The 21,925-nt window shown below is 40.8% G+C and overlaps 1 protein-coding gene and 1 long non-coding RNA gene across 4 annotated transcripts; one reads left to right on the top strand and one right to left on the bottom strand.

Annotated features, from left to right (window-relative positions):
• Positions 1–3,002: 3,002 nt before the first annotated feature.
• GCNT1 (glucosaminyl (N-acetyl) transferase 1) lies at positions 3,003–16,041 on the bottom strand. Of its 3 annotated transcripts, none has more exons than XM_004949175.5 (3): positions 10,590–16,041; positions 5,833–5,959; positions 3,003–5,425 (listed from the first exon to the last, which is right to left on the bottom strand). In XM_004949175.5, the coding sequence occupies exon 3, from the start codon at positions 5,283–5,285 to the stop codon at positions 4,005–4,007; it is 1,281 nt and encodes a 426-aa protein (XP_004949232.1). In that variant the 5' UTR covers positions 5,286–5,425; positions 5,833–5,959; positions 10,590–16,041; the 3' UTR covers positions 3,003–4,004. The 3 variants fall into 3 exon arrangements, with proteins under 3 accessions (XP_004949232.1, XP_003643070.1, XP_015135841.1); XM_003643022.6 differs by having other exon boundaries at positions 15,963–16,041; XM_015280355.4 differs by having other exon boundaries at positions 9,991–10,643.
• A 670-nt stretch (positions 16,042–16,711) lies between these two features.
• On the top strand, positions 16,712–20,743 carry LOC101752170. The gene is made up of 2 exons (XR_001464734.4): positions 16,712–17,086; positions 17,746–20,743. It is a non-coding gene; the product is annotated as an uncharacterized LOC101752170 (long non-coding RNA).
• Positions 20,744–21,925: the final 1,182 nt, after the last annotated feature.

Genomic DNA, 21,925 nt, shown 5'->3' with positions numbered 1-21,925 from the left:
AGTGTTAGTCTTCCATACTAACCAATGTCACATCAACACTGAGAAATCTGTCTTTCCAGCACCACTAATGCAATCCAGATAACCAATGCCAAAATAAGCTAAGAACTAACTTACAACCACTGATACTGAGCCGCAGCTTTCCATTTCTATCATACACCAGTCAGACTTCAGCCTTTGAAGTCATATGGCAACTTCTGCTCCCCATCCAGATGTGCAGCAAAGTAGATTGAAAGGGAGGAAGATAAAAGGGTCTGCTTCAGCCAAATTAACAGCAGTATCATTAGAAAGGACTGTAACAACTAAACATTTTTTCTGCTATAATTCCTGAAATACTGCTTATCTTAACAAGAGAAAGAGGCTAAGGTCAGGTACCTGATGTTACTACTAATGCACTAGATCTCCCAGTAGAACCTGGTTCAGAGATCTGAAATAAATTATCTTAGCAAGAATAATTAGATCAGTATCTGTCAGAAGGAGTTTGAATACTCTGTCTTGGAGTGTACTACAGAGATTTTTAAGAGGTAGTATCTGCTCAGGACCCTTCCTGATATTTTAAAATACCTTGGCTTGACTTGAAGCGTTTGGTTGTGTTCTTAACTTCTTCTTGTTAAGCTCTGTTACAGAAGACAGCCAAACTAAAAGAAGTTAATTTGAGAAGAAAATTGGGCTGCTGCATTTCTGAAATTTTCAGCTGAGGATGGATGGTATTGCTGAGTAGTGGAAAGCCATTCTATGTAGTAGTTTCTGATATTTTAACTGACTGAGGAGATCCCCACTCATACTAGGACTTCAGTGTATTCTATAAGTGACTAAGTAATCCACTACTAGTTTTTTAAGATTAAAATAAACTATAATTAGGAAACTGTGAAGTATTGCTAGCAGATCTTAAATCACATTCATTGTTTTTATTGTTGCCATTCTGAGCTTGTAGCAGCACTGCATCTAGAGAAAGGGATTATATCCTTATCAGCACAATGCAAGGGACGATCTCTACTTTCTTTTTTATTTTCTAATATATGTGCATTATAGTCATATTTTATAGTCCAGGTGGCTATTGTTAACTGTCATGCCTCTTAAAAGTGCACTGAGTCATGGCAATCTGGCTGTTTAGTTTGATCATAGCTGCACTGTTCAGCTCCAAGTTTTCCTGTTATCTTCTGATGTGCTAGCTTGGAGGCAGTCAGACAGCCAAACACATCCTTCCTGTTGAACCAAACCTAACACAGGAAGGAGGTTTTAGATGAAAGCATAAGTAATCAGGTTTCTGGGACAAAATCAGCCTTTGAGCTTGAAAATTTTTGGCTTAGTGACTCCTAGGGATAAGGATACTTGGTTACCACAATTACTTAACTGTATGAGTAAACCCACAAATTTGCTGTTAATGGGGCCACCCAAAATGCTTATGGCTGAACCAGGGCAGTACCTCCAATGCACTAAGCTGTTTTGGGAAACTCAGCAGTGGAAAATTGAAAGACAAGATATGGGAATTTGAGAAAGGCAAGTATTTCTTCAACAAATGTTTATCTGGGTATTCATTACGTCACTTAAAATCCACTAAATTGAAGCTTCTCTTCCACAGTTAAGTTTGAGGGTGGTTGTTTTTGTGGTTTACATTCCCCAGGAGAAAAAAGAATTCCTCTGTACTGGAGAATTCATGCTAAACACAGAGCTGTTCTTGCATTTCTCCTTCCATACACAACAGACCACACCATGAGTATACACAGGATCCCTCTTGACTCTGTCCAGATAGTAACACTTGGAGCACCTAATCAAGTACCACCTGCACCATCTACAGTAGCAGCACTGTTAGAAGATAGGCATTCATTGTATTATACATATTAATAAGTACAAAACACACTTCAACAAGTAAACAAGCTGATCCTCCTGATGTCTGGAGGATTTCAAGTAATTAAGTACATCCATGCTGCACTGGGATCTTCACTATCATCACCTTTTCCATCATTTTTGAACCGGAGCCATAGTGTCATAAAAGCTATTTATGCAGTTTGTCTTTAGGTAGAAATTATTAAAAGAAATGAGTTGAAAATGAAACTTCCTGACATTTCCAAAGACTGCACGATAAAGTTCCTCCTTGCTGTAGTTTGTGCAAAGGTGGTAAAGTACAACTGTCTGTTAAGACCATTCTTGTCTGAAAGCCAAAAGGTAGGGAAGACAAGTTGGGTTACCACAGAGTATTTCCCACCTGTGCTCATCTCCCAGGCCACAGTTACCTACACCAGGTAATTATGTATGAAGTGAGAGTCTCTGGACACTCCCTAAAGAGTTTTGAGGTGGTTTTAAAGATGGGGGTTGAAAAGAAAAGACTTCATTTCAGATCAAATCTGTAGCCTCCTTAAGAGCTCACATGATTTAAGGGTAAGCTGCTAAGCTGCTCATCATGTTCACATGTAAATATTTCCCAGAAGAAACTTCATGACGAACTACCTTTGTGAGAAACTTACTTATACTGCCTCCACAGCAATCCAAGAAAAACAAATAACAAAAAGAAGTACTGTCTACTATGCCACTTGGTAGTGCCAATAATAAATTTCAGGAGTCAGATAGCATACCTGACTGTAACCACACATGACAAACAAGAAGTGCTATGGAAAGAAATAAGAAATAGTACCATTCCTCATGCTGTTCACTGGTTACCATGCTTCTGTACTGTTTGTAGTACAGAACTACTGTTTGTAGTACTTGTGCCACATCTTAGTAGCTAAGCCCAATAGGGAACTAACCTGAAGCAAAACTCACACAGATTTCCTCCTTTCCACTCTAACAAAAGAAGTAAATAAATTAGAAATAAATAAATAAGCAAGTAAACAAATATAACAGCTGCACCACCTAAACTTAAATAATCAGACACATGAATGAATGGATGTGGGAAAGGTAGGACTTGTCTCCACTGCAGCTTACAGTAAAGACAACTCAGGTCTTCGTGGTTAGGGTTTTTGGCAATGCTTTTAGAAGGAATTTGATTGTAGGAAGAGACAATACCATTCAGAAAAATAACTTTATTTTTTCATACCTAGTGTTAAAATTGTCTGTAATGCAAGTTGAACTTAACAGAATGTGGAAATCAGCAGTTGAATCAGTAACATTTAGACATTGCTGCAATTCTTTTAAGTTTCTAAGAACGACTTTTTGAGTCATTCTGGTTCCAGAAGCAAGGCTTGTGATACAGTAAGTGTAAAATTACAACTCTTATCAGGCACAAAACTGAAGTTTCCCTGAGAAGATACACCTAGGAACTAATATATAAACTTCTTATCACATTACCAGGGAGCGCTTAAGAGTACAAAAGAAAGATTTTGTTACAAAAATAGAAATACAAGTCCTTAATATTCCTTGTTGAAGATTTCCAGAAGAACTAAAAATTACATATTGCAGAACTGCAGCAGTCATATTTAAGTTAAATGATGACCTTTGGCTTTGGTATATCCCCTTTTGTTTGGTTTTCAAATCAATTCATTGTTAAGTTCCTGAGATCTTCCAGCACTCAGCATGAACTTCATGCAGACCAGCTGCTGCTTTCCCCTATTTCTCTTCACTTCTCCTTTTCAGCTAGCATTATATTCTTGAGAAAAACAAACAAACAAACAAAAAAAGAACAACAAAAAAGCAAAACACCAACAACTCAGAAATAATCATGAACAACATTCATTTTCCAGGCATTCAACAAACAGTTTAACCCCAGGAAGCCCAATAATTATAAGAGATAATAATTATTGAGATAATAAATATTCAAATTAGTTGAGCTTCCAAACACTACTGTCTGTGATTTTGTACCCAAGTTCCAAGCCCCAGTGTGCGACATAAGGCATCCTCATATTCATTTGAGGCATGTCTTCCCTCCTTGTCAATGCACAAAGAAGGGCCACATCATCACCACACCAGTGTAGAGATTACCATCATCACCACCACTAGCGTTGCCTGTAAAAATTTACAGCTGTATTAACATTAATTTGGACCTGTGTTTCATAACTGGAGCATGCAGCATTTCAGTTCTTTTGCAGATACAAAGCTTTGTGTCGCAAATATTCTTCCAAACACTTCACGGCAAAAGGATCAACATCAGTATCAAACTTATTAGCAAAGAAGTGGTGGTTTCGCAGCATCCAGTTCAGATCTCCTACCCCGAACACACAGACAGAGCGAACATGAATTCCACTGCATGGTGGGTAGGGCGCACCTTTAGACACGTCTCCTTCGAAGTACTGCCACTTGACAAACCTGGCCAGCGCATTCATATCAGAAACATCATACTTGTCACTAGAAGAAACAGCACCTGGGACATCGGGGATTCTCTGAATTGTTGCCCATAGGTACTCATCAGGGCTGTAAGTGTCTTTTGCCCACTCAATAAATTTGAGGATTTTGCTATTTTCTAATACGTATTCTACAAATCTTCTGCTAACTACAAAATAGGCACTACCAGAAAAAATTGGAGTACTGAGAGGCGGTAGTTGTTTGTCTATACCTGTGTTTTTCACTTTACCATCAACAATCTCATAGTGTTTTTTCCACCTTACTTCTTTATAAACAGGCATTTTTTCGGTTTCCAAGCTGTTTTCACCTTTAAGGGCTTTTAATTTCTCTACTATTTCCCGGTTGGTCTTGATAGGAAAGTCCATGCCACAGAGGTTTATTAGATATTTCCAGTTTGAACTTCTTCTATAGAGATCTTTCATGCAATTAATATCTGCCTGCACCCTGCTCCATGAAGCATATACAACACTCTCTAGCTGGCTGGATATAAAGACATTATCAAAACAGGAGACTATTCCTTTCACAGCTGTAAAAAAAGATTCTGGAGATTTTTTATCAACATGGATGCAGTAAAAATTCTGAGGAGCATAGATTGATCTCAGAAGTCTGTCAAGCATCTCGATTTTGTGATAAACCACTATTGAGTAAGCAATTGGAAATTCTGCTTCCTCACTGCTGAGAGGTTCCATAATATATTTCCTCATCTTGGTGAAAGAGGAGCAATCTGTTGTCATGTTAATATAGTCACTGGTTGTTAGTTTGGGACGTTTCTTAAATGACACTGATAATGTCTCAAGCTTTACCTTTTGAATTTCCTCTATATCGCCCTCCAGTATCTTGGTGCAGTTAACATCGCCAATAGGGTCTTCCTTAGTCAGATCTAGATGTCTTCGATTTAAGAAGTCTGCTTTCTGGTTAACTTTCAAAACTGAAATGATTACTAAAATCAGAGTTAGACCCAAGAAAAGTCTGAAGCATGAGTTGTGGAAAAAACGTAGTTTCCTTTTCAGCATTTCAAATACCAGGTAGCTTTGCAGGACCAAAAAAAAATAGCGCTCCACTCTGCTTGTATCAGCCTCAGCAACTTCAGAAAAAACAGTTCATGGTTTTTGGGAACTTGGAGCATTTGTCAACGAGATGGAAGGAAAAAATCCTAAAATAAAATGAAATATCATCATCACTACCGTTACTAAGATTTCTTCAAAAGATAAAAGGCTAATGATGGCATTGCTATTAATAGACTGTAAAGAGCAAATACTTCAAACAAAAAAAAACAAAAATGAGAAATTAATTTTTTTCCCAATAAAAAGGAAAAAGAGGGGAAATGCAGCTTTCATGGTACATTATTTCCTATCTTTTATCAGCTGTAGCACTAAGGATACAGATGAAAGTTCTGAAAGAGAACACAGCATGTTTGACTGCATCTGACAAAATTAAGGTCAGTGTGTCAGATTTGTTACTGACAAGCAAGTATTTGATGTTAATTCATCTTCAGAATGAGACAAGAGCATTTATATCCAGTTTAGCAGTGATACAGATTGCATTACAACTTTAACTTACCACTAACTTCCTAGATGCTACTGAATGCTATTGATGATCCTTCTCCTCAGTGGGGAGACAGTCACAGAAGACTTTCAAGACTTTTACATGAGGTGCACTCTCTCCAACATCCTTGATCTTAGAAACACTATTAGGAAAGAGATGATGAAAAGAGAATAAATTAGTAAAGCACAGTTCCTCAGCTTTGTGAAAAGTGCTGTAGCTGAACTGCTGAAGTACCTTTTCAAGGTAAAAAGGCAGGAGTTACTGCCCGTATCTAAAGCTGATCTGTGTTAAGCCCCTGCCCCTCTTAGTACTTCATTACCACTGCCTAGACACTCTCCATTTTTACTATTCAGCTGTTGCTTTTGATGTTGAAACATACTGCAAGGCTGAGTTGCATCAAGATTTATGACTTGCCAATCCTATCTTCATCTTCACTTAGAGATGATAAATTATTTTTGTTGGTCCTGCTGCTGTTCACACAGTGCTGAAACACTTTTGCTCTGCTAGCACCTCTTGAAAATTGCACCACTGCAATCTTGAACTGTTAAAGGACTAGATGTTTTTTCTTTTTCTTTTTTTTTTTTTTCTAAGTACCACTTCAAAGACTGCTCAAAGCCAGGACATTCTTAAACAATTTACACTGCTACGCAAATGCCATTTCTGATTACAGATTCTTTATCTGAATAACCCACTGCAGGTCTGAATTTCAAACTAAGCTGTAGTTGCAAAAAAACAGTATAACGTATAGTGAGTATCTTCCAACATTGTAGTGTGCAAGTTAAGAGTTCATTACATCCTTTAGATTGGAGAGGTACATCGCTCCTTTCATTTTTATTACTTTCAATACATTTTTTGGTGTGCTTTTTTTTGCCCAGCTCTAAGAGTTGCTGCTTCCCAAAATAACTGATAATAACATTTGTTTAATGAAGAGTGAACTGTATCCCTTTCACAGCTTTACCGTAGTCTCAGCATAAGATCTTTCTTCTTTTCCTCTTTTCTTTATGGTACCCCACTATTACTTTAGCTTTTAATTCTCAAGATGTGGATTTCAACTTGATTTTAACTCAAAATGTACGTGTAAAAATTTGAGATCTGATATTACAGAACTTTTTGACAGCAATGATGCAACGGGGATGCACTGTGCTTTGGGTCCATTGTTGTGCCCACACTGCAAACTGACAGGCGGAATTGATCCAGTTGGAAAAGGTGGATGGAGGGCGCAGATCACTGCACAAATGTTTAGCACAGCAATAAGGATCGGCAATATTTTCAGGCAGTACTGTAACCAGGAAGGTGGATGTTAGTTCCAAGTTGGTTTTAGGTCAGACTGGAAGAACTAAAATTTAAACTCTTAATGTAAGTAGCTAAGTGAACCTGTGTACAATTGCAGCTGAAAGTGTGCAGTGGTACTGTCTAAACACTAAGTCTCACACTTTGGATTTTAACAAAACAAAACAAAACGGGGGGAGGTGGGGAATTCCCCAATTACCACATTTATATTGTGATCTAGCATCAAACAGTTTAGAGTAACTTTTAACATGCCTTGTAACTTACTACACACTTGCTTACTTGACATTCTTCCAGTTCTGACTTGATTCAACAAAAATAACATTCATAACAAATGAAATTAAGAAAGGAAGGGGATTGAGTGCACCCTCAGTAAATTTGCAGGCAACACCAAGCTGGGAGGGAGTGCTGATCTTCCTGAGAGGAGAAAGGAACTACAGAGGGACCCAGATAGACTGGATCTATGGTATGAGTTTCAATAGGACCAAGTGTCATGTCTTGCATTTTGGTCACAACAACCCCAGGCAACCCTACAGGCTTGGGGAAGAGTGGCTGGAAAGCTGCCTGATGGAAAAGGACCTTGGTGTACTGATGGACAGTCAGCTGAATATGAGCCAGCAGTGTGCCCAGGCAGCCAAGAAGGTCAATGGCATCCTGGCTTGGATCAGGAATGGCGTGGTGAGCAGGACTAGGGAAGTCATCCTGCCCCTGTACTCAGCACTGGTGAGGCCTCACCTCGAGTACTGTGTTCAGTTTTGGGTAGCCCAGTGCAGAAAAGACATTGAGGTGCTGGAGCAGGTCCAAAGAAGAGCAACAATGCTTGTGAAGGGCTTGGAGAACATGCCCTCTGAGGAGAGGCTGAAGGATCTGAGGCTGTTTAGTCTGGGGAAAAGGAGGCCGAGGGGAGACCCTACTGCTCTCTTCCAATATCTGAAAGGTACTTACAGCAAGAGTGGGGTTGGTCTCTTCTCACTGGTGTCAGGTGACAGGACAAGGGAAAATGGCCTCAAGTTGCATCAGGGTAAGTTTAGGTTGTATATCAGGAAAAGCTTCGTTAAGTAAAGGGCTGTTAAGCACTGGAATAGGCTCCCCAGGGAGGTGGTTGAGTCACCATCCCTGGATGTGTTTAAAAACCGTTTGGATATGGTGCTCAGAGACATGATTTAGCGCAGGGTTGTTAGTTAGGGTAGTTTGGTTAGGTCGTGACTGGACTTGATGATCTTTAAGGTCTTTTCCAACCTGAGTGATTCTATGTTTCTACGAAGGAGGCCAACTGTGTGGTAGTCTCCATAATCTCTATCAAGTATGTATTTCCTTACGATAAAGCTTGTAATACTGGTTAGCCTTAAACTACTGTTTGGTTTTCTATGCTTATTAAGTTAAAAATGAGGTATTTTTATAACAGAATTTTTAGCTGTCAGAAGCTGGAATTTGTTTCTTTAGAATGAGAGTTAGCACTGCTACTTTACTGTATTCTCAGTGCACGTAGGAACACGAGTATTATCAAGTAACATGCTCCGTAAGGTTTGCCACTCCTCCCCATTCTACATGACACAGGGGGCCAGAGCCTTAACTGAAAGCTACTATTGTGATCTCCACCTCCTCTGATTTCTGAAGAGTAAAGCTTACTATGAAGATCTTCTTACAAAACTGAATACAAGATAAATAACCTGTTTCAGAATGGTCATCTATACCTAGATGGATGCAATTCCTCCATTTATTTGAGCTCAAAACAAATGAAACCCGCATCTCTTTTTACACCAGAGAGATCTGTAAACGTTTACAGGTTAACAGAGCTCTTATTTTTAGGTGGAGCTTTTCCCCACAGTCAAATTTCTCTCACAGACACACTGCTGCCACAGAACAGACTTAATAAGCAAGCTTCTTTTTGCTTAGGCTTGCAATTCCTTACTAAAAAGTACTAAACTCTGGCCCATTCTTTGCAAATGCTGACCTTTACAGGGTTAGGAAAGATTTGTTACCTGTCACCTAATTTGTCACCTAAATTTATTTTAGAAAGATTTTTTTTTCTGTTTTGGAAAGATTTACAAGCCGAGAATGCTCCCTAAACTGGCTTCAAACTGCATTTGACAAATGTTTACTATCCTCTTCTCTGGGCAGCTTCACTGTGCACAGTGAAGAACACAGTGCCAGAGACAAAATTTTGCACTGGAAAGAGCGGGAGGTTTGCACAGCCACACATAAAAGGCTTCATACTGCAGCTTTGGACTTGCTCTAAACCAGGATTTAGTCTCAGAAATTATGGACTTGACTGACCCACTTCAATCTTCTACATCTCCTCTTCATTAGAGCTTGTGTTTTTGATGTAACAGTCATTCGAAAGGGAAACTTACAGCAGTTGCTATTGTCGGAGGCTTTGGTAGAAAGGTTTGGTTAGCTGCCTATATCACTGTTTTCTGCAGGACTTACTCTTCAGTGCCACATACAAAGAGTAAAATATGACTAAACAGAATGCACCAACTCATTACAGCTTGATATTTACTACAGATTATTGGACATTTACATGGGTGTTTGGAAAGAGAGATCACTGTGCTTAGCTTCAGTCTTCTCTTCTGACACCTGTTCTGTGAGGGCACATAGCTTGGATCAACTGCATCTGCTCATCTGTGAAACAATTACTCATTCCCTGCCAGTCTGGGAGATAGTAAGAATAAGAGTAAGAGAGTCTTACTCTGGGAAGAGTAAGTTCAGATCACGTTTTTATATTAGTGTAAAGGTGCTACTGCAAAAAAAAATCTGGCTTTGTTAGTTACGCATTTACATGGTTACTATCTAACTGCTAACACAACCAGCATTACTGACTGAAACAAGTCAGAAAGAGACTGGGTGTTTGTGAAAGTGAAGAGAACTGGGAATAACCCTCACCAGGGAAAGGCTGCAGCCACAGGCAGGAGGGAGCAACACTCTTTTAGCCCTACTCAGCAAGTGATTTCAGATAAGTATATCTTCACCCATCCTTAAAAGCAAACAAAATCCGACAAGAAATGTAAGTCTTCAATTAGAATAATAAAAAAACACCAGCACCCCCCTCCCCCCACCCTTCCCCCTACACCTCAAGAACCAACATAACCACCCTTAACGAGATTATAGCTCAGCTCTGAGGGACACCAGAAGCTCGTTTGGACATTTTATGCAGAGTGCTGGCTTGGAGCTGCAGCAGCTAATGGCAGCACTACCAGTAGGACCATGGTACCTGCACTGCATGGCAGCATTTGTGCAAGGGGGATTTTGTGGTGGTGCAGAACAAGCACTATGATGCTACACTAGCCATGCCAGCAGCCCTGGAGGAGCCAAGTCTGAGTCCAGCAACAGCACGCCTAGCCCTCTGCTGCCAGCACAGCAGATCCCTTTGGCTTCGGTTTCACAGTAGGATTAGTCTGAAGCAAACTGCTTCTGGGGTAAGGAGCAGTTCCCTTCCTGCCTGTACTATATGGGCCACCCATACCCGGCAGCTCCTCACTCACCTTGATGTAAGAGCAGGTCTGACCAGACTAGCCTTGGGCAGGTCTCAGCTGCCCAATGGCAGGGCCCAAGGGTCTTGATGGCCCCGGCCTGCCCCCACCCCAGGAAGACATCAATACAGGGAGGAATGAAGAAGAACCACACCTCAGCTGAGCACCTGATGAAGTAACAAGTTTCTTGTGAAACTGCATCCTTAAAAAGGGGGGAGGGAGTTAAGGAGGAGCAAAATCAACACAGTACACAAGACCTGGACCAGGAAGTTTGGAAAAGCCTCCCTTAACAGCAGGGTTTCAGGTCTAGCTGATCACAACACCTGCAAATTCAGGCTTCTAGTTTGGACTGGTAATAAGGCTGAGAGTAGGATGCTTGTCTTTCCCTGAACTAAAAAAGCAAGAGTTGCCTCTAATCAGTTTCACATCAGGGTGGTATTGCTCTGGGGGAGTATTCATTTTGCCCAAATTACCATCCTCTGGCTCCTATCTTTCTCATTTTTCTAACAGCAGTTACACACAGTTACTAGTCCAGAAAACACGCAAAATGAAGGTCTGCAGAAGGGCACTATGCTGCATCCCGCCAAGGGAATGTAAGAGGGTGTATGGCTTTGTTAAGCACTGCATTGTTAAGCCCTGCTGCCAGCCAAGGACACAGCTCACGGATTGCCAGTTCTCCTGCATCACAGGGCCTCCCTCTCCACAACCAATTTAATAAGGCAACATGTAGCTTAGAAAACAAAGTGAAACCATATGCTATGTTTTGTTTTTGTTTTTTTTAAGATATTAATGTATATTTTTATGCTTATAATTATTATTATTTTTGTATTTCAGAAAAAGCAAGTAGGACTTGCAATGAAATAGCACACAGACCCTTCTCCTGATGACAGGGTCTGGTGGCACAGGGACAAAGAATGAAATGGCTTGTTACTTTGGCACTTCAGCCTTTACTCATAGCAGTAGAGAAACTGTTGAAACAAGATGCTAAACATCAATTCAGCAATGAAACAGAAGTCTCCAAAGCACACCATGGGCCAATACCAGCACCAGAAGCTCAGGAAGGGTCTAAGGAGAGGGTAAGATCTTACTCTGAGGTGCTTGAAGTGTGACAGGAAGGAGCTACGGTCTGTGTAGCACCACAGAGGATGGCAGGAGACCAAAATAAAATCAGCTACACATAGGGTACGCAAGACCTTGCTGGTCACGTGCATACATCTGTAAGGCCTTAGTGCCTGTTACTGCTTTCCCAGGCCGCTGAACTAGGATGTACCTCACTGCCACTCTCCACTTCTTCTGTTCTCCTTCCTCTTAAGACAGCTACAGGAAGCTGATGTGGGTGCTTCCCCACCTGTAGTTGCTTCAGTGACATACGTTGGGTTGCTTCTGGCATACAGCTCTCTAGAGATCCCAGAAGCACAAACATGACATGTGCCTCTAGTTCATGCCCACGGAGAGGTTAGCTTTCCATCCAAGCTTTACTTCAGGTGTTTGAAATCTTTCTGGCAGCTACACTACAATCCTAAGTGCAGTCACCACAGCCTGGAGTTCTTATTTTTGTGGAAACCTATTGAAGTAAGCTGAGTGGAAAATGCAGTGCTGAGTACACCCATTTCTGAAGTGGCGGTTGGGATGGGCCACAAAACAAGTAATGCTTTTGATGGGTGGGGAGTCAGGGGCAGATCTGACTATTTTTTTCCTTTTTTTGGCTTCAGTGGGAGGGGAAGGAGATACAAAGAGAAATGAGTTGCCCGTCAGAACAGTCCGGAAGCAGTGTCATCCAGCCCTTGGCTCTTCACTTCTCCCACTCAAGTTCCACCCGAGATATAGAATCATACAGTGATGATGGTTGGAAAAGATCTCTCAGGTCAGTCCAACAGAAACTAGGCAACTACGCTGTGACACTTCAGCAGAAGGTTCTCCACTGGGCATGGACTTACTGAAAAGTCCTTGAGTTTTAACAGGGCATACCTACCATGCATTAAAGCATGCGTGCCCTGCAAGCAGTTTTTCACAATTAACCCGCTTCCATTCAGAATCAGCTATGCAGAGCGCTTGTTCTGAGGAGCATGTGATTTTTAAAACCATAAAGCAGCTTGCATGAACACCAACATGCATAAGCACAACTACAGACTGTATAGATGTGGCGTTATCAGAAGAAATGTGCTACCCACAGTGGAGACACATTTACTCAGCATTTCCACGGTATCAAGCAATGTGACCTTAAATGTAGGTATGCCCATAACTGAATGAACACCCACATGTTTATTCCATTAGTTTTCAGTCTTATGGAAAAAAAAAAAAAAAAGCACTGGTCAGAAGCAGAGTATTTGGGCCGCTGTCAGACTGTATGGGGATAAGACCTGAATTCTAGAAGTCGTGCCCAGGCAGCAGTGGGGCTGCATGTGGGTGCAGAGTCTGCTCATTAACAACACTCTGCAAAACCAGGGCTTTTTTTTTTTTTCCAGAGATATTTGTAAGACAATAAAAAGAAGAAAAAAAAAAGAAAACAAAGGAAAAAAAAAAAAGGACATTTCTTTTCTTTAGAAAAAAAAGTCAATTTCTGGTGCTTTGTTAGCTTAGAAGGCAGCTTTACAGACATTGCTACACCTACCACTACCCAGACACTGAATACTGAGAGTAAAGAGAAGCAGAGAGCTGCTCCTCAGAAAAAAAATAAAAAAATAAAAATTAGTGCAAATAAATTCAAAAACATAGTTACTTTCAGATTTTATGTTCAGATGTAAGGCATCTGGCACTCTAGAAACGTCCTCTTAAAATAAACAGAAATCAGTAAAACCCACACAAATAGGCACTCAGTGTGTGAAATGGTGTAGAAAAAATGTGATTTTTGGTAAAGTTGCTGTTAGCTTCTCGTCGTGTACATCTTCTCCAGAACTGAGTTCTAAGCCTGATTCCCATATGCGTTCACTGAGCACAACTAAACAAAGGAAAGCCGCTTTCCCACACAAAGACTTTTAGTGAGTCTAAGACTATTAACACTGGAGAAGAATATATGTTTTACCTCAGGGTAGCTGACACAGAAGTACACTCACAAATCTCAACAAAAAAATACCACAAAATCTTTGAAGTTATACTGCCCAGTTTAATACATGGTGGAATTGTGTTGCGCTCCATGCTGGCTGCCCTGAAGTGAATTGCATATATATATACTTTCATTTTTCACTTTAAAGGAGGAGCTATAATCTTCCTTGCAGCTGAGCAGGTCTGCAGTCCCTGTGCCCACCTACAGTGCTTGCTAATGGCTCCCTTGTGAAAATGCTGTGTTTCAGGATGGAGCAAACAGGCAGATGCTGTTACTGGGAAGGCATTACCACCTGTTAAACCTAACCTGAATCTAAAAGGGGAGGGAAGAAGTTATCAAACTTTTGAGTACTTTCATCCTTCTTCAAAAACAACACTTACGATATTATTTAGAGGAGATCTGGAGATTGCCTTCAGAACAGGGCTAAGGAAATGTAGGCATGCCTACAGTTACAGTTCATTAGCAGCACCAGCAGCAACTGCGTCCCTTGAAAATAAGAGATCTCTGATAGTTACAGCACTAACACGGATCAGCATCATGCTCTGGTGCACAGGTTTAGCTCCATTGTGCAAGCCAATAAAATAGAATTTCCTGGTTTTAGTCTGCAACTATAAAGGTACTATATTGTTTTTTTCCCCCCCACTGTTCACATCAGGTGAGATGAGTTTAATCTGACCTAAAAGACAACTCCACACAAGAATGAAGATAAAAAAAATGCAATTCTTTGTTATCAAAGACCAGATACTACCTAGAAAGTAGACTCCATTGGAAAATATACAGAAAGATAAAAACACTACAAACTGTGTTTTACAGTGCTCTCCCAGGAACTTCTGAACAAACATAACTGGAGAACTTAGTAGGTTGTGTTGGACTTCAAAGGAAAGCCAGGAGAAAATTGTCAGAAAAACAAAAATAAATCTCTTCATACAACTAGTAGCAGCTTTTCCATGGCAGTAAAAGACACAGAGAGCAGGATTCTGCTCAGCAAATTGTTGTATTTTCAGCACAGCCGACTGCAGCTCTTCAGCATGTACGTTCCCCAGTGCATTTCACTGAAGATTAGAAAAAGAGTAAAGACTTGGCAAAGGTATTCACATTTTTTAAGGAAGTTTTGGCTCTTACAGCTTCAGGAAAGAAGTATTGCCCCAGACAACTCAGATTCATATGGAAGAGATTAATATAGCTTACTGATGACAGAGCTGTGAATCACAGAGGGGATCAAAAGAGTGTTATTTTCTATTGCATATTTCTACTTTTAAAAGCAATGTAGCACTGTAACTGAGCTCCTACCTGAGCTCCTGATATTGTATTATTTTTCTCAACAATTTTCAAGTTGAAGTCAAAAGACTGAAATGTTAGACTCCTCTTATTCTGACTCCCGAGGGCTGTCATCTGCCAGCTTTAAGGTCACCTACATCATATTCCATTAAAAAAGAAATTTAAAGCTGCAGGTTCCAAAATGGCAATTCCTTGCTGCTGCCACTCCTCCTCTTTCCCACAAAGAAGTCTACATTTCTGAGGAGCCCTGAAAGGGGGACAAAATGCCAGAGCTCAACTGAGACTCCTGTCGGACTTCTGAGCTCTCCCACTCAACCTGGGTCACAGAAAACTATTTAGAACCTTACAGATTTGCTGTTCCAAAAACAAACAAACAAACAAACAAAATATAAATAAATAACGTTTCTTCAGGGTTTTCCCAGTTCTAGGAAAACGAAAAGCCACATCCTAGGACTGCATTTCCTCAGGAGCATGAGATGTTCCTTGCCCCCGACAACAAATTTGACACCAACCCAGCACCCCGAGGCCAGCAGTCTGCTTTGGGCTGCTCTGCATCCCATGGTGGGGCCAGCCCTGCATGCAGTGCCATGGGAAAAGCCGGGGGGGAGGGGAGTGGAGGGGTAGAAAGAAAGGCAGAAAGAGAAAAAAAAGAAGAAGAAGAAAAAAGGCAGAAATAAAAGAAAAAAATAACAGGGAGATGAGCAGAACGTCCAAAAAGAAGTGAGAAAAGAAAGAAAGGAAGGAAGAGAAAGAAAGGAAGAAGTTAATGAAATAACAGAAAAAAAATAATAAAAAAGGAAAAAGAAAATGGAAAGAGGAAAAAAAAAAAGTAAAAAGTGGAGAAGAAGAGAAACAAGAGGAGAAAAAAAAGAAAAATGAAGGGAAGAAAGGAGAGAGAGGAGCAGAAGGATGAGGAGTGGGGCACACAGCAGCTGCGCCTCTCCCGCCCTCTAGAGCCGCACCTGCCCGGCGATCCCCGGGCACCTCGGGGCTGCGAGCAGCGCCCGGAGACCGCCGGTTTCCGCCGCTCGCCCCGCGCCGCTGCCGCCCTCCCGCTCACCCACCTGCGCTGCTGCCGCCGCTGTGCTCCCGGCGCGGCTCCGTGTGTCTGTGTGCGGCGGTCCCGCAGCCCTGCGCTTCCCCAGCGGCCAGCAGCGGTCAGTCAACGCCGTGCCGTGCCGCCCCGCACCGCCCCTGCAACAGCTCCCCTCATAACCCCCAGAGCTGCGCTCCTGCAGCGGCGTCTGCTGGCCGCGTCCCACCGTGCTGAGCGGGGCTCGGTCGGGCCAGCCGCGGCGGTGTCTGGGTCAGCGGGAGCCCAGCGCAGAGAGGGGAGTGGGGCTGGGAGGGAAGGAGACCCGCCTGGCTGGGAATCCGGTTCCAAAACTGCGGCAAGCGTGTCTTGTCTAGACACGCTGTGTCTAGAGTGAGGAAAACTTGGATTAGTTTGTGCAGTCAGAGGTCTGCCTGAAGATTGATGCATTTAACAGGGTTTGGAGAGCTGTGAAACGTGAAGGTTGATTTCAGATTAAACTTCTTAATACATCATAAGCCGTGCAAGGACTTCTTAAAAAAGAAAACAGGAAATTCAGTTACATCTTCCCGTCTAAAAAAAAAAAAAAAACAACAACCCAAACACTGCATCCTGCAGCAGCTCACAGTGCTTGCAGTACTGAAGAATCCTAGGAATCTCTACAGATCAGCATTACCTGCAGTGCTTTGAGGTCTGGCAGATCAAGGCTTGCCTGAAAGGTCTCTCGTGTTGCATCTGCGTTGTAAGCAAGGTCAAGGAGCTGACAGCTAACCAGAAACTGAGATTTGATTTCCAAGCTGGCACTAGGAGACAGCAACAGGTGAAGAGGGAGTTGCTGCTGCAGGTGGTCAGTGAGCTGAGAGGCCTGGGAGCAAGCTGCAAGGCCTGAAGTCTGCTGCTTCATCTTGTCAGTAATTTGTTGTTGTTGTTGTTGTTGTGTGTGTACCACCTGGGTTGAGAAGCTGTGTGTAACTATGTGCTGATGTGGCTGGCAGTCCTTCCCTTCTCCTGACAGATGGGGAAAAAAAGTTACCTTTCTAGTGTGTCTGTAATTGATAGGGCTGGACTTCTGATGGAGGGCAATACTTCAAGGCCTTTTCTCAGGAAGCCCAGTGGCTGGTGACAGAGATTCCCAAGGGAGTGAGAAATCTGGAGGTAAGGAGACAAGATTCCCTACTTTTTTATTTATTTCTTCTCCAAGAACAGTAACAGCCCGTGATTACAGCTGATGACTCTCTTATCTCCTTGGTTCTGCTTGCAATGTTTAAGCTGGAGTAATAAGAGAAGTTACAGAGTAAAAAAGCATCGTTCTTTTGTTCCAGTGTCTGCAAAGCAGCACTGCAGTGCTGCTGCAGTACAAGCAGTTGAATTTTTACATTCCTGAGAGTGAACTGCTCTTACTACAGGTAATCTCTGGGAGCAAAAGTTTTCATTCATCATTTTTCACTTCCTCTGCCTTATTACTCACACAAATACAGAAGCAAAGAGGTGTGTAGGACCAAAATAAGCAAAGAATCAGAGTTTATATACATATGTTTGCAGTAACAGAAAGTACCCTCTAAGATCAACTTCTAATGGAAGGAGAAGAAAGCATTAAAGTCACTATTGGAAGCAATTATTTCAGATAAATACCTAAAGTTCAGAAGCAGGTCATTCTCCTACTTTTGCACAGGTAGAGAGTAGACTGACATGTTTAGAAAAGCTAATATTTTGCCCTGCTGGCAAAGACTCATCATTTGTTTATTGAAGCTTTGTGAAATTGCAATGAATGTGCTTTGGTTATGGTTTCTTTCATGTATCGTTTCTGCCAACAGGTCCTGAAAGAAAACGGATGAAGTGTGTTTGCACCTGGTTTTTCAGGTTGGAATGCATGGATGATGATGCACAAGATGCACCCCTGCTATGGGATGGGCTCCTGAGAGATGCAACTTTGTGGCACCTGTGAAACAAAATAAAAGAAGAAAGAGATGTACTTTGAATTTGTGGAAGTATTGATTAGGGATTTAAATGAAACAATGGAAAGAGTGACAAAATATAAGCAGAAGTGGAAAAAAAAAAATGCCAAAAGTGTGGGAAATGAAAAACATGTAACTTTTTATTGTAAATCTTGGCTTGTTTGCATTAATTCCATTTGCATGTAAGTATTTGATGGCCATGGTAATACTTGGCTATTCAGTGAGAGTAAGGCATATGAAAGATGAAGTTTCAAGAGCAGAGTTTTCTGTGCCTGGCTAAACTTTTGTACTTATGGTTCAGGAGAGTATAGCTTAAATATGTATCTTGTAAGAGGACATCTGTCTCAATAGTATGAATATTCTTAATTGATATTAGCAACCCATTTGTCATTTGACAGCTGCCTCCAGGCTCATAGGCTTTTATCTTGGAATCTGTAAAGAATATAGAATGTTGTTTCACAGGGCTTGTTTTTCTTTCATGCTCTGTCAAAAGTTTGAGCTGCAAAGCATTTTTTAAAGCCTAACGATTACTGCTTGTTTGTGTATCTTTTCCATTTCATCAGCTTTAAGGAAGTAGAACTTTCCGAAAGGTCAGACAACAGTTCAGATTTTTGTAACCTTGATAGCTTCTCTGCCAACCTTTTCAAAAGATACTTGCCCGAATTTGTGTCTCTAATTAGTGTAATATCTATTTCTTGTGGTTGTTCAGATCTAATGCCAGGAAGGCGTTAGATCCTAGCCTCTTACCTCAGAGAGGTAGAGGATCCTAACCTCATTTTTCTAATCCTGCTTTAAAGAACTTCTGTAACATAAAAATTACTTTTACTGCATTGACCTTCCATAAGGAAAGAGCTGCTACTGCACATAAATTTGTGTTATCTTTTCTACTGGCATTCTCCTCTGTTGTAAGTATATGAGAGAACACATATACTTGCCTAGATTCTCTCCACTGTTTGCTGTGTGCCTAAGTGGGGGGGGGAAGCCTAATCTTCAATTTGAATGAAATCTTGAAAGCTGAAGCTTTCAAGTCACAGGAGTGGTGCCAGACGTATAAGCACCCTGTGTGGGGATAAAAAGTCTGAAGAAGCTGACCACTCCTGCAAAAAACAAACAAGCGAAAAAAACAGAAAAACAAACAAAGAGACAAAAACCACTTTAACACAACATGCTGCGTGACAGAAGGAAGACCCCATCCCTGGAGCCCTCACAAAAGACATCTGAAGCCCTCTGTAGCAGTTCTCTTTGGAACTAAGTGTCTTCTGGCAGGGATGAGTGCTCACTGCAGCTCTGCTCATGGCTAGAGCTAAGAAGGGAAGGTCGTGTTTACTTCTTCAGAATTCCTGTGACCTACATTAGAAGTAATCTTTAAAGTTACTCACCATGGTTGCTTTTTTTTTGTTTGTTTGTTTTTAAGTCATACTTTGTGAGATTCAACTTTACCAGGTGAGTTTAAACTAAGTTTAACATGAGTAAGCCAGGCCTGTACTGGTTGATCAAGGCAGCCTAGAACAAACTTCTCCCAAGATACTGGTTGGCAGTTAGTAGTAATTACTGAATCAAAAATAGGAATGGAGTGAATTGCTGCCTTGAGTTGCTGAAAACAGCTGTAGAACATACATAAGGTAAATTAGGGGCCTCTTCTTGCAGCACCATGGTGGCACAACAGGCAAGTGCCTCTCTTGTACCACTCATCCTGGTGGGCTTCCAGTCCCACCCAGCTACTCTCACTGCCCTCCTCAGCAGTAAAGGGAGTGAAAATATGAGGGAAGGGCTTGTGGGTTGGGACACAGGGAGATCACATACCAGTTGTCACCAAAACTTGCCATGCTGGAAGCAAGATGACCCGTTCTACCCCTGTAGGCAGCCAGTCTTACTGTTCACTACCTTCATAAGAGTATTCTATATATGATTCCTGAGAAACTGAAGAAGTAGGAGACCTGAATGCTGGAATTTTCCATTACTTCTCTGAGTTTTTTTTTCAGTAATAGACTAGATGCTCCATTCCCAAAGGAAATTGTTATGTGCGTATTTCCAAGATTGTATTTAGCTTGTAAATTTAGCACACGTGAACCTGTAATGAGAGTGTGTGACTTTACTGTATGTTTGGATGTCACATATTCATATAAGCTGAATATGACCGTATAAATAGCATCCATTTATTATTTTTTTTTTTATATCACTGAATCCAACTACCTATGGAATGGATGGTTGTTGGAGTCAATACTGGTGTACTGTATTGCAAGGGAATACTTACCTTCTTTATTTTTATTTTTTAAAGAATTTCATCTTTGTCCGCAGGCTTTTGCAGACGACTTAATTTCTTGGAAATGAAGTATTTTTATCAGAAGGATGGATACTTCTGGGATGTTTACTTTATTGCAAACTTTATATAGTCTTTCACAGTGTACTTTCCAAACTAATCCCATTGAATTTTGTGGGCATTTCCAAATCTGTCTTGATTGTTCTGTCCCTAGGAGTTTGTGGTTTGGTCAAGTAGCCCATTATTATTCTGCCCTTGAGGGTAAATACGGGGTCCTGATTACAGACTGGTCTATTTACATTCTGCAATTTGCCACTCCTTTTATTTCTGTAAGTTTAAATCTGGGTTATACGTAAATATCTTCTTCACATTTGAATGTCTTATGTCTGTCAGAGGCAGATGTTAATCAAGAATTTCCCTAAGACTTCTTTCTAGATTAAGAATACTTACTATCTTTCCTGACAGATTTCTCTTTTTTCTTTTTTTTTTTTTCAGTTTGTTCTTTCTTGTCCTAAGTCAAGTCCTATCACGTAGAGTCCACTGGTGGTGGTAGACAAGTATTAAAAAAAAATAAAAGCTAGGAATTGTTTACCTCTTGATAATGAGTCACGAGCATGAATCTTGTGAGAAAGAAAGCTTGGCCTGAATTCTCTAGCAATACCTCACATGAGCACTTTTCTCTAGAAGGACTTTTAGCCCTCAGAAGAACAAAACATTTGAAGAACGCCACACCTTTTTAATGCAAGAAGGACCTTAGTATTGCAGATCACCTCTTGAAACAGTGAAACAAATCTATAACAGAAAGAAGTCTGTAAAAATACATGAAGAAATATACAAAGAAACAAACGAACCTGTTTTCCAAGGAAAATTTTGGGGTTTGCATTATTTTGTAAAAATTTATGAGTGAATAATGTCATAAACAAATCTTTTGGTATGGTTTTGTGTCCCAACTTTCTGACACGTTCACAAAACTCATCTCTGTAGCTCTGCTAGGAAGTAGGAGTATGAAGGACCATGAAGAAAAGCAATTTGTAATGCATTCTCAGAAAGCCTACATTGTCCTGTTCAAAGGATTTCATGCTGAAACATAGTTTCATTTAATCCATATATTTGACATTCTGTCCGCTCTTAAAGTATTTAGATCCGCTATTTGTCATCTCTCTATTCTGTAGGATGGTGTTCACCAAAACAGTTTAAACCAGTATTGGAAATATGTGGACCTGGTTTTAATTTACCAGGATTTCATCCAGGAGTCAGACATAGCACGTTCATCTCCACATTGTCTAAACTACAGAAAATGAATAGCATAACCAAGTGTGCTGCTAAAAACTCATACTCAAGTAAACAACAAGCTGTAATGGTACAAACTGACACAACAAAGATAATCGTCATTCAAGCTAATTATTTTTTTTCACTATTCAGAAGTTAAAAAATATGTAAAAAGATCCATACCCTTTAATTTTCAAATATGAAGCCAGAAAAAGAATGAGAAATAAGCAGAAGTTGGAAAAACTCCACTTATTAAATAAATATGAAGATCTCATACTAATGCATCTTGAATGTATGCCTTTGAAGGGGGGGAAAAAAAAAAAAAGCCTTTATAATGCAGGTTTTCTGGTACCTGTAGTCTCATAATGAAATGAAGAGAATGCACATTTCTTTACTGAAGTGCTCTGAAGTTTGCTGATGAAAAGTTCTGCTTAAATGTGTACGTTTTGCATTGCAGCAGTCACTGGCACGATGGTTCAAACCTTTTGCAACTGCTGCTTCTTGAAGTCA

The sequence above is a fragment of the Gallus gallus genome, chromosome Z, assembly GCF_016699485.2.
Source record: "Gallus gallus isolate bGalGal1 chromosome Z, bGalGal1.mat.broiler.GRCg7b, whole genome shotgun sequence".
Classification (NCBI taxonomy): domain Eukaryota; kingdom Metazoa; phylum Chordata; class Aves; order Galliformes; family Phasianidae; genus Gallus; species Gallus gallus.
The sequence above is the reverse complement of the archived record's forward strand: the minus strand, read 5'-3'. Positions and strand labels throughout refer to the sequence as shown.